General features: G+C 34.4%; 1 protein-coding gene across 1 annotated transcript; it reads right to left on the bottom strand.

Annotated features, from left to right (window-relative positions):
- Window positions 1-9,225: 9,225 nt before the first annotated feature.
- Window positions 9,226-10,775, bottom strand: CCOAOMT1 (S-adenosyl-L-methionine-dependent methyltransferases superfamily protein). The gene is made up of 5 exons (XM_023674359.2): window positions 10,592-10,775; window positions 10,418-10,497; window positions 10,181-10,325; window positions 9,804-9,935; window positions 9,226-9,602 (listed from the first exon to the last, which is right to left on the bottom strand). Exons 1-5 carry the CDS (start codon window positions 10,688-10,690, stop codon window positions 9,309-9,311), a joined length of 750 nt encoding a protein of 249 aa, XP_023530127.2. The 5' UTR covers window positions 10,691-10,775; the 3' UTR covers window positions 9,226-9,308.
- Between the last annotated feature and the right edge of the window lie 1,780 nt (window positions 10,776-12,555).

Raw genomic sequence — 12,555 nt, 5'->3', positions numbered from 1 at the left:
TATAATCATTAGCTAATCTATAATAATGACCTAATCTAGGGGAGGATGTTTCCCTTTTCTTTTTTTTTTCTTTTTTTTTTTTTTTAATTAGTTCAAACGAAATAAATGACACGAATCCTTTTTGTATGCACAAAGAATGATATGATGGAAGAAAAATAGCGTAATTGTCAAAATTTAGATAGATAACACACCTAACTTTCATACAGACTCTGATGTTTAACGAGTCTGATCGACCTCATCCAATAAGTGTTGTCTTGTAGTTGAAGGAATAATGGAGGAGCTTGGCCGACCCTAACTATTGGTACCAATAGGTGTTGTCTTGTAGGTACCAATAACAAGTACTTTTAGTTGGAGCGTACCAATAAGTGTTGTCTTGCAACCAATAAGTAATGATCTCAATCGTTCTCGTGGAGAGTGTTCTTCTAGTTGGAGTTTTCTTGTAGCTATAATGAGCCTGGTCGACCTCAATCAGTAGGTATTGGTCGACCTCGTTTTGTTTTTTGACGTTTGCTCTTTTGTTCAAATTGTTTTGGTTTAGATTATGATCGTTAATTTCAAGATTTTTACTTATCTTTGAATATCATCTATATGCTTCACAAGCAAACTTTTTCTTCCTCACAAACGACATGAATTATTTGTAATAACCTAAAAACACGGTTTTTATTTTTATTTTTATATCCCACTTGAACTGTTCAAAACTAGTAGAAAATACTTTTTTTTGAAAACTCTAGGCCAACATTTTGGCTGATCCGACTTGGGTTTGATACGCTCGAGTTCTTTCCTACTAGTTTCAACTTTTCAGAAGAGTTGTTAGTATGACTATTTCTTAGTTAGTTTAAATTATTTTATGCAAAATTAGGCTTAACTAGTTTAAATTATCAGGATAAGTTTAAATTATTATATGCAAGACTAGGTGAGCCAATTTTCATAGTAGAATTCTAATTATGATGATGAACTTCTTAGGCAGAATTAAATTTCATGGTAGCCTTAAGCTAGCATCAAAGGGTCGCAGTAGTTGAATGATGACGCGTGCTCGTGGCTTCGTACGTGTTGTATACTCGTACATGCAAACTGTTATGAAATGATGTGTATGAGATGATACGTGAATATGATGCTGTATTTGATGAATTGATGTGTTTATCATATGATATGTTTGAAGACATGCTCGGATTATGTTATGTGACTGTTATGATATATGATATGTACATGATATGAATTGATACGTTTGAAGACATCATAAGTTTATGATATGACATATGTGCATTATGAATGATATATGATATGATTGACAAGCAAATGACCAATTGGCATAGTGTACAGTCCCGATATACGCATGGAAAACTAAGATAAAAGTGTTATGATTTGAAGGAAAATGCTAGAAGGGTTGTAATACATGATAATGAAAAAGAAAAAATGTTGGGATCTCCTACATTATTGTGTGCTCATGCATCAAGGATACCCCTTCTCCTTTTATGATAGTACAGACCCATATGCTACAAGGCAAGGAAACGATCATTATGTTCACAATAATGTTGCTATGACGGCCGCTATTCCTGACGGGTGTCCGACATCAACAGCTACTAGAGAATGCTCGTCTGACCAGAAAGGGGCACATGAGGTGTGCGAACCAACTGGTGGATCTATACTCACACGTGTAGACCGTGTGTAGAAAAGTAAATATACATCCAATTGCCCGCTTAAGATAGCCGCCGTAGGAAAATAGACTGATATGATAGATCTCACTCATGATTTGTATGTGCTTGCATTTAACTCCGATAGGAGGTTGCTTATTGAGTATTTCTTAAAATACTCAAGACATGTGTTACTCTTATTTTAACCCAAGACACCCCTGTATTGCTGACGGTGGCATCACAACCTAGGAGACGGTATGTTTTCGAGCACGTAAGTCCATGACAGTGTTTTAAGATAAAGTTTATGTTTTAAGATGGAAGTTTAAATACACAAAAATGATTATGTAATGACGACTGTATCGACTTTAGGTAAGTAGAAATCTAAGGCCGTTACATTATTGTTATCAAAACCTATAGAAAGTAGTGTCTATTATTTCAATATTTACTATTTTTGATTGTTCGGGTTAGTTTGGATTGTAAATTTCATTTCGGTTACTCTTCAATTGGACTTCGGGGTCGTGAGTTTAGGTATCAACCGTAATTCGACAAAAAGTTTCTTTTTTACCTCAATATATGTTTTATAATTAAAACTATATTAAAAATATATATCATTTTAGTTCGTATACTTTCAGCTTCATTCTATTTTAGTCGTTATACTTTCATATACCTAAATTTAATCTTTGTACTATCCATAATACTTAAATTTGGTCCTCATCATTAATTTATTATTAACTTTTCTAGAACAAACTTATGTTGTATTGCATGGTTTCTTGATAAACATTAACATTATGAATCAACTTAGAAAGCACATCAACCAAAATGAAATTTTAAACATATAATAACTATAATCTAAGACAAAGTTAAAACGATTCCTACTCATTATTACAAGAACACTCTCTTCGACACGTATAGTACGAGTAATTTGTTGAAAAGAATCAAAACGATTTCTACTCATTATTACAAGAACGCTCTCCTCGACACGTATAGTAGAGTAATTTGTTGAAAAGAATTAAAACAATTTCTGCTGAGTATTTCAAAAATGCTGTCCTCGACACGTATAGTACGAGTAATTTGTCGAAAAGGAAGCAACAGGCACAGAATGGTTGGACATGAATGATTGGTAGAAACATTGTGAAAAAGAAAGAAGTATGAGTATGAACAAGCAAATCGATATCCACCAAAATGGAATCAGATAGAAGAAGAGATAGCAAATTTTGGTATCTGAGTAGGAGGATGTGACTAAAGAGTGGAGCAAATGAAAGAAAAAAGTGGGTGCGGGAATCAAAATCCATACCCACCCACCAAATCCCCAGCCTGGAATTTTCCCACTTGGAATTTTCCCAGGAAACAAACACAAACAAAATCATGAATGAATTTGTTTGCCATTTTTGGAATATACGGCGCTAAACACAGTTATTCAAACCCAATGAGTTGAGTTGCTTCATGTTATCCAAACAACTTCTATCCTTTTCTCTTTGTCAATGGACTTGTTTTCAAAGTACATTTGGGAGAGGGAGATTTGAATACGGAATGAGATCTTTTAGATAAAGATGAAGTGATGGCATTGTAATGTTTGTTTAGAATCTTGTCGATGAGCTTGTTTTAGTAGTTAAAGATTGTTCGGGTTTGATTCAAAATTTGATCTTTTATAGTTTGAATTGATCATATATGTTCGACATTATTGATCATATACGTTCGACATTTTTCAAGTTGAATTACAAAGTTAGTCTGTAACAGTCTAAACTTACCGCTAGCACATATTGTTTTCTTTAGCTTATCCTTTTTAGACTTTTCCCAAGGTTTTTAAAACACGTTTTTTAACGAGAGGCTTCCACACCATTATAAAAAAAAGTTTCGTACTCCTTTCCAATCAACGTGAGATCTCACAATTCACCTTTTTCAAGGCTCAATGTTTTCTATGACACTTGTTCCTCTCTCTCATTGAGGTGAGATCTCACAATTCACTCCTCGTTGGGTCTCAATGTCTTAGCTGGCACACTGTCCAGTGTCCACTCCATTTGGAGCTCAGCGTCCTAGCTGGCACACCACCCAGTGTCTCCTTTTCGAGACTTAGCGTTTTCACTGACACACCATCCCATGTTTAGCTCTGATATCTAATTTGTAATATCTGGCATCTGATTGTTACATAGTCTTTATGTTGCTCCATATGATTTGAATAATCTTGAAAAACTATGTAGGAGAGTTTTTTCAAATCATAAAAACTATTCGTTTATTCAACTATAAGACTTCGAAATTCTTGTAGAGACTAATTTCCTACCTCATAAAACTAAATTTGTATCCAATCACTACACATAATCAATTTTCTATGCCACACCATATTGTCAAGAATGATGCTCTGATACCATGTTAAAAATGAGAAACAAAAATGAAATTGAAAGTCCAATCACAAAGTTTAAATAAGATACAAACTATCCATTAAATTTAAAAATAAGAAAAAATATACTAATAACCAAATTTTGAAAATGCCTTCAAATATCATACAATGTTCATTAATGTTTAATATGCATGTTTGAATAACATCAACATACGTAATCAATTTTCTACACCATACCCTCTATAAACACCAACCCAAAACCTACTGAACACTCGAATCAGGAAAAAGTCGTTGAAGACAAAACCCAAATAACTCGGACCTGTAAACGTAGTGGTTCGAGCCAGTTGAGAGTACGGTATTAAAATACCTTTTTCAATCTCATTGAAAATAATTCAAAACTTAAAATCTAAAAATGCATTTTTCTTTAAAATTTAAATTTATTTTAAAAATATAATACTTTCTAAATTTATTTTTAAAATATTTGTAATTTTAAATAGACAAAAACAATGTGGTCGACATTATCACGTGTAATGATGCAAAAAAATGTTTCTTTTAAACAAAGGAACATAATTTTGGTTGGCACAATGGCTAACACCTAAAGAGACTATTAATATTTATGGACAAAATTTTTATGTAAATATCTATAACGACTCGACTCTAGATTTCTGTCAATCTAAAGTTGCTATTATCATCATAACATACTCTCTTCTGTGAAAATAAGCATTTAAAATATCTTCGTAAAACACTACCATGGACTTTCATGTTCGACAACATTTTTAAAACAATGTAATAAAATACTAAATAAAAAAATAAACATTAAAAGTAAAACACCCTGTACTAGCCTAAAGTCTAAGAAATGAAATACCACTATCCTATACATGTGTCATGGTCTTTATTTGCGATGTCGTCGTTAGCGGGGTCTTGCCTTTACCTGAAATAGAAATAGCACACGACTTAGTATTTCAGAAATACTCCGTAAGTGACCCCACTATTGGGGTTAGGGAATGCAAACACGGGCACTTATGATTAGGGACCTATCGTTAAAACCATCATAGGGGTAGCCTCTAATCCAGATAAAATTGGATGTGTAGTACTTCCATATACACACAACCCACACATGTGAGCGTGAGCCCTCAGACGGTTCGCACCCCCTAGACCTATCATAATTTTGCAAGAGTAGAAAAAAGTAAAATAATTAAACTCAATAACCACTCCCGCAAATTTTCAAATACATAAAGAATCTCAATATAGTTTAATAATTACTTTATCGACTCAGGTGAATCCAAAAAATTTTCTTACGAACTCGAAATTCGAACCAAACTTATTCAGATCTAAAAAATTAACCTAACCCAACCCAGTCCTTTTAATTTAAGTTGAGTAGATTCAAACTATCGAATTGAGTCTACACCCTAAAAATCTCTCCCCACTCTCAAACTTTCCACTTCAAAGGTCCTTAAGGACCCTCGACCCCTAGGATAAATAGACCTATTGAGTAGATGATAAGTATCTCCCAACCAAACTTCCAACATTGCAGAACTCAATAACAAAATGCCCAACTTATCTGCTCTCTCTTTGATCCATCATAAGGCCCATATTACCATTTTTTTTTTTTTTTTTTTACTTCGAGTCCAACAACATCTATTGGGATTTGGACTCGTGATTGAAAGTACACGTTATTTATCAATTTATCATTGAGCTAAGTTCACATTCGTAGCAACAAAAATAGATATTTGGTGTACAAATTATGAAGTTAGTTTATATTTATAATTCAGATTGAATGTGTTATATTTTCATAGATATACTTGCTTATATTCATTTTCTTAAATAGATTAATGTCCAAAATAAATATCCAATAACCACATACAACAATACCTTAGTTTGTTCAAAAAAAAAAAAAAAAAAAAAAAAAAAAGAGTTAGTTGGACCCATAGGTATTAATCACTCATCAAGCACACAGACCTAAAACGATCTAGGACCATTCAAATTATAAAAAGAACACCTTGATTGTCGATTTTAGTGGATAGTTAAACACAATTTTTTGTGGGAAGCACTCGCATTTTTTATTAACACCAATCGAGAAGAAATTACCAACTGAGAAGAGATTACAAGATACTTTGTGGAAACTACTGCTTCACTTTGTGCTTTGTATTTATTAGGATGAAAATCTGAGAAGGGTGGTAACGGAACCGGAAAAAAAAAAAAAGGTCGTCGGCAGAGCCGAAAACTCGCTCGCACACGACCCACAAAGGGCGGCCGAGGGCTGGGATGCCACAGATCTCGTCCCCGACCTTCAGCCACCCTCAAATGACCTGCAAAGAACGAAAACAGTGAAAAACGAGAAGGAACAGAAAACCCGACGTAACTCCGGCAAAGCCGAACCATACGAATCGACGTCAAAACCTCCATTTTACACCACAAAAGTAATCCCAGAACCCTTTACACACATCAGGAGTAGGTTTTAGACGAATCCTTTACGCTGAACACCGTCGGCAAGGAAGAAGATCCACAGGCCAATAAACGATCATTCAAGAAAATCAACAAAGCAGTGACCAATCATCCAAGAAGACCAACAAGTCGAGGGTTGTTCTTGCAAGAAGATTACCAAGTTAATGGACAATCTAAATAGATCAACAAGCCAAGGAATGATCCAACATGTAATAGCCCAAAAATAAATAAACAAATGAAAAAAAACTATATAAAAAAATAGTTAAAATAATAATAATAAATAAATAAATTTAAATTTAAATAAATAAATAAATAAAAAATAAAAAAAAAAATCCCCACTTCTCTCCACTAACATAAGCTTAAGCTAACCAGGTAAGTGACTTTACTACCGGCATGGTTATATTTGATGTCGACACGTGCCCTATGGTTCTGCACGTGTCATATATATTGATATGTGTGAATTGTCTGTGGATCGATATGCTTCCTATATGTTATGTTATGTTATAATATGTGGTTTGTATGATAATAATTATGGTACGATGTGCTCAAGGATATGTTTGAGATAGGATACAAGAAGGATGCACAAAACGAAATGTAACGATAGGAGTAAGATACGCTCATGAAACGTTAAGGTTAGGTTACATACCGGAGTGCTATGGATAGGAGAGATTGATGAAAGAATACGGTTAGGTTATGGGTAGAAAGGGATAGGTTTGTGATAGATTGATAGAACGATAGTGTTAGGGTACGTTCTTGTGACGATATGACTAAGGTACGTTACGTAATGATATGTCTGTGATAGGTATAAGAACGTTAAGGCTATGGTAAGTTAGAGAACGGTATGACTATGAAGTGTTTACGTTATGACTTGTTTATGATATGATACATTGTATGCTAGATTATTGTGCTTAAGTACGTAGTCATGTGAACGTGAATGTATGATATGTATGCTGTTTAGTCTGATGTGATGTGTAATGCATGTAACGATATGTTGTTCTTGAATGGTTATGACATGATTGTATGGAATGTTTGAATGTAAACAACATGAATTGTATGACACGGTAAACTGTCTGTAATCATAACCCCGATAGGAATATGTATGAAATGTAAATTGAAAATAAGAAGGACATGAAGCATGGAACGTGACAGGGGGTTATGTTCATTAATGATAAATGTAGAAGTAGTGGGGACCTCATGCATTATGTGTGTTCATACATCTGGGGGATACCCCTATCCCATCACGAGGGTACAGACGCGTACATCCAATGGCAGGACAACGATCGTTATGCTTTGCATAGCGCTGCCGTGACGGTTCTAGTTTTAACGGGTCCCGACATAAGGGGCTCCTAGAGTATGCCCACCGGATAAGGATAGTGGCCCAGCGGTGTGCGAACTAGCTGGTGAGCCCATACTCGTACGTATGGGCTGTGTGTAGAGTATATGGTACATGTCCACAATTACCCGTTAGAACAGAGCCGTAGGGAAAACGAAATGAAACGAAAGATAGGTCCCATCATTTCATTGAATGTGATTGTTGCATTTAACCCCAATAGTGGGGTCACTTACTGAGTATTTCTTTAAATACTCAAGCCATGTGCTACTACATTTTTCAGGTTAAGACAAGGCATTCCTGTACGGCTGACGACGGCATCGCAACTCGAGATCATGACACATGCATAGTATAGTTGTATTTATTTTCTTAGACTTAAGCTAGAATAGAATGTTTTAAACTTAAACGTTTATTTATTTTATTTCGGGTCTTTTGTTGTGTCGTTTTAAAAATGTTTTCGAAACACGTAAGTCCATGGCTGTGTTTTAAGTTAAAGGTTATGTTTTATGGAATTTAAATAAAGTCTTCTGCATTCAATGTGTATGGTACGTATACAATCGCGACCTTAAATTAAGTAGAAAATTTTGGGTTGTTACACAACAAGATCAACAAAGCCAAAAGCTTATTCAAGCATATCAAGACAGTCTAAGGTCGATTCAAGTAAATCAACAAGCAAATAACCAATCCAAGTAGGTCAACAAGCCCTCAGATTTATCTAAGAATATCAACAAACCCAACTCGAATTATAAGGGTTGGGTTGGGTTGGGTTACTTTTAGAGTAATCAATTATCAAGAAGGGTCGGTATTTAGTTGTATTTAGTTCTATATCAATTCTCAAGAAAAGTCGGTATTTAGTTGTATTTAGTTATATAGTAATGTTGAATTATGTTAAGATGTTACAATATTTCTTGCTATTGTTGATGATTTTTTTAATGATTATAGATTGATTTGTGTTTGTTTGTGAACTTTTAATATTTTTTATCTAAAATTCTATGGAATAACTATGAATGGTGGATAAATAAAACTTTTTAAGTTTTTCTTAAAGTTGACAACCCGACAACCCAACCCGAAAATAGATGTTGGGTTGGGTTACCAATCCAACCAACCCGAATTTTTGGGTTGGGTAAAAAAAATTCCTCACCCAACCCAACCAACTCAGAACATGTACATCCTACTAAATATTTTAAGTAATAAGGAGGTTAATCATAAGAAGATTAAGATTAAATAAAATTTAAATTTAAATTTCATGCACTAAAAAATCTATTTTACCTAAACTTTTTATAAATGAAAGACCATAAATTAATATGTTTGGTGTTTATAAATTTCGAATGGTAAACTCTGAAAGGTAATATTATTCATTAAAAATTTTCATAGGAATTACATACCATGGAAAATTGAGAATAAAAAAAAAAAAAAAGAGAATATCAAATAGATATTAAAAAAAAAAAAAAAAAAAAAAAAAAAAAAAAAAAAAAAAAACGAGCAAATTCAATTAAGACATTCATTTCCAGCAACCAAAGTACTGTTTTAGATGTTTTAGATGGTAATACAAGAAATGTTAAAATGTTCAGTTGATCCGACGGCAAATAGTAATTCCATCACCAACCGGAAGCATACAGATCTGAATCCTAGGGTCAGCAGCAAGAGCCTTATTGAGCTCCAGCACGAAGTCCCTATAATACCTAACGTACTTGCGCATTGGTGCATCAGGTGGGGCCACAACAGACCCGTTCCATAGAGTGTTGTCGTACCCAATTACTCCTCCAACTTTAACCAAATCGATCAACCTCTTATGGTAATTGATGTAGTTATCCTTATCAGCGTCCACAAAAATGAAGTCGTAACTTCCATGATTCTTCTTCTGTGAATTAATGCACACAATCACACCCCAAACCATATTATTTTTTGCTTTAAATTTTTAAATATTATATTTCAATAACAAATCCTATGTTAACTCAACAATATCTTTACAAATATATAGAGATAGTTTAATATCCAAATAAATTCAATTATATAACTAGAAAATAAAAAAATTAACCAAAAAAAAAAAAAAAGTTCTTACATCCGCTACCATCTCGTCAAGAACAGGGAGAGCAGGGCCTTCCTTAAACTCGATCTTGTGAGCAACGCCCGCTTTCTCAATCACCGGCAAACCGAGCTCATAATTTTCTTTGTTAATATCCATAGCCAGAATCTACGACCATCATTTTTGTTATACAGTAAATTACAAGGAAATATAAGAGCAATAAATAGATATCAACAAAAGAGCGAGCAATAAATGAATATAAGATATTTACCTCTGTAATAAAAAAAAAAAAACAAATATGATAGATATGGTAAACGCTAACAAATGGATACATATCTAAATATTTGCTTATAATAAAAGATCCATATATTATAAATTATAATTCATGACTAAATATCTTTGACCTTACGAACCTGTCCATCTTCAGGAAGAGCTAGAGCTGTAGCTAGAAGAGAATAGCCGGTGTAAACTCCAATCTCCATCGTCTTCTTTGCATTGATTAGCTTCAAAAGCATGTTTAAGAACTGTCCTTCGTCGGCCGATGTCGTCATGATGTTCCTATTTCCGAATCGATTTCCATTTCGGATCAATTTCAATAGCAAATCGAAAAAACAGAAAAATTAAATCGAGATCGTATCTGAAGAACTAACCATGGATGTTTGGCAGTCAATTCTCTTAATTCCTTCATCGGTTCTGGCTCTCTCGGATAAACGCTCGTCTCGAGAATGTACTGCGAGGATCGGAGAGGAGAAGTTTCCAGTGATGAGAAGAATTGAAATAGGAATTTAAATTTGTGAGAATTTGATGGCGAGGGAGACGGTTACCTGATACAGAGCATCGCTCTGTAAGAGGCTCTTGTGGCCGACTTCCTGGTGCCTTCCGGCTTGGTTCTGATCTTCTTGTGCGACGGTAGTGGAAGCCATTGCCGGAGATTATCGAACTTTCTTCTGGTTTTTTCCCCCCTTTTTTTTCTTTTGAAATTCCGATGAGCTCCGGTGAGAAGTGGGGGAAATGGAGGGTTGTTATATACAGGGATGACGGCCCGGTTTGAACCGGAACGGGTCGGGGATTGGTGGAAGGCTGAACCTATTGCTATTGGTGAGAACGTGGACCCCACCTTGGAACCTTTTTTTTTCTTTTTTGGTCATTGGTTGAATTAATAATACTGCAAAATAATAATAATAATAATAATAATAAACTTTTATTTCTTATGAATTATTAATATTTTTAGCATATACAAATTAATCTGGAAGTATAGCTCACCTTGAAATTTAGCTCGAGAATATAGCTCACCTTGAAATTTAGCTCGAGAAGTATGATTTTGTATTAAGTGAGGTGGTCCTTGAGATTAGGTAAGTTACACTTGTTTGAATTTGCTTATGAGGTGATTCAAGGACTATTCGAGTTCGTTTGGTTTAAATCGGATAAGGTTGGCCACACAAATCCTAAATTGGGCTTTGCAAAATGTTAAGTCTGTTTGGTTCAAAATGCTTGACTTAGATCTGCTCAGCTCGACCTACTTGACTCAATTTGGCGACTTAGTGATGTCTTACTCCTATTTGACTTGCTTATATTAGTCTGTTTACCTTGACTTGTTAAGCTTAGTGATGTCTTAGTTTTATTATGATTTCTTTTCTCATGAATGTGTTCGAGTTAAGTTGTTGCTTCTAAGTTTCTTCTGTGACTAGCTACACTCGATGAAGGCTTAAGCATGCCAAACAACTCTTTTATCAAAAGTCCCTTCAATCGTTCTAATGTATCAAGTTGAGCTCAACTCTTGTCTCATGCTCATATGTGCACTAATTATGTAGTCGACTTATATGTGCACTAATTATGTATTTGTTGAAAGCATAAAATGATTGTATGATGTCATGTTGCCTTTATGGTAAGAGTGTATGATGCACGTTTGGCCTATATTAATGTTATAGTGTGTGATTGGGTTTGGTATGGGCGTTTGAGTAGCGTTGGACCTATGGCATGGTTGGACATGATCATGGCCAAATCAACCATGGCTTAGAGGGTTGAGAGTTGATTGGCTAAGATGGCCTAAAATTATGGCCTCAATTTTAAATGCCACCACGACAAATGCTAGTGACACTATTTGCTCGGGCACCTACTCTCGTGGTGCCTTTCTTTTGGAACGGTAGTGGGTGGGGTTGCAATTAGTTTGGGCTCCTCTACCCTTACCTACAACGTACTATGTTGTCTTTAGTGTGGGTGCTATAATCTATCACGAGTCGACAAATTTAGATTACTCAATCGACATAAAATTATCTCATAACTTATCAAAGTAATACAAGGCGTGCATCTTTTATGTTTCCTTAAGTTAGGGGAGTTGGATAGAAAACTCTTTGACTCACTATATAAAAAAGTCAACAAAACTTATCAACATGCAAACAAATAAATATTTGACTATCTAATATTTAAAAAATAAGAATTAAAATTAAAGCAATTAATTAAAAAGGGTTGAATAATTTAAAGTGATGATAAATACTATAGAAGTAGGTTAGAAGGGTCGGTGAGATGGGGATGCCAAATAATTTTCTTTAAGTCCAAGCAATACACAACACCCAACAACAACCAAACAATAACATATATATATATATATCCATCAAAGTCCACCAACAAGAGTACATTAAAAAAGGGAGTAAACCAACAAGAAAGTGTCTTGTCTCGAACTCGAGCTCAAGTAATAGGCTATAACCAGCTATCGGGGTATCTAATTCCATCATGCTTCTAGCTTTCGTCTTTTACTATCTGTGTTGGCCCAATATAGTATTTCCATTAT

The sequence above is a fragment of the Cucurbita pepo genome, chromosome 4, assembly GCF_057944985.1.
Source record: "Cucurbita pepo subsp. pepo isolate OVF chromosome 4, ASM5794498v1, whole genome shotgun sequence".
Lineage (NCBI taxonomy): Eukaryota > Viridiplantae > Streptophyta > Magnoliopsida > Cucurbitales > Cucurbitaceae > Cucurbita > Cucurbita pepo.
The sequence above is the reverse complement of the archived record's forward strand: the minus strand, read 5'-3'. Positions and strand labels throughout refer to the sequence as shown.

Coding starts and splice junctions, on each gene's coding strand:
- CCOAOMT1 (XM_023674359.2), bottom strand. CDS start 10,690: ATGGCTTCCACTACCGTCGCACAAGAAGATCAGAACCAAGCCGGAAGG. Junction 10,498..10,591: donor AGAGCGATGCTCTGTATCAG/GTAACCGTCTCC, acceptor CGATCCTCGCAG/TACATTCTCGAGACGAGCGT. Junction 9,603..9,803: donor TTGACGAGATGGTAGCGGAT/GTAAGAACTTTT, acceptor ATTAATTCACAG/AAGAAGAATCATGGAAGTTA.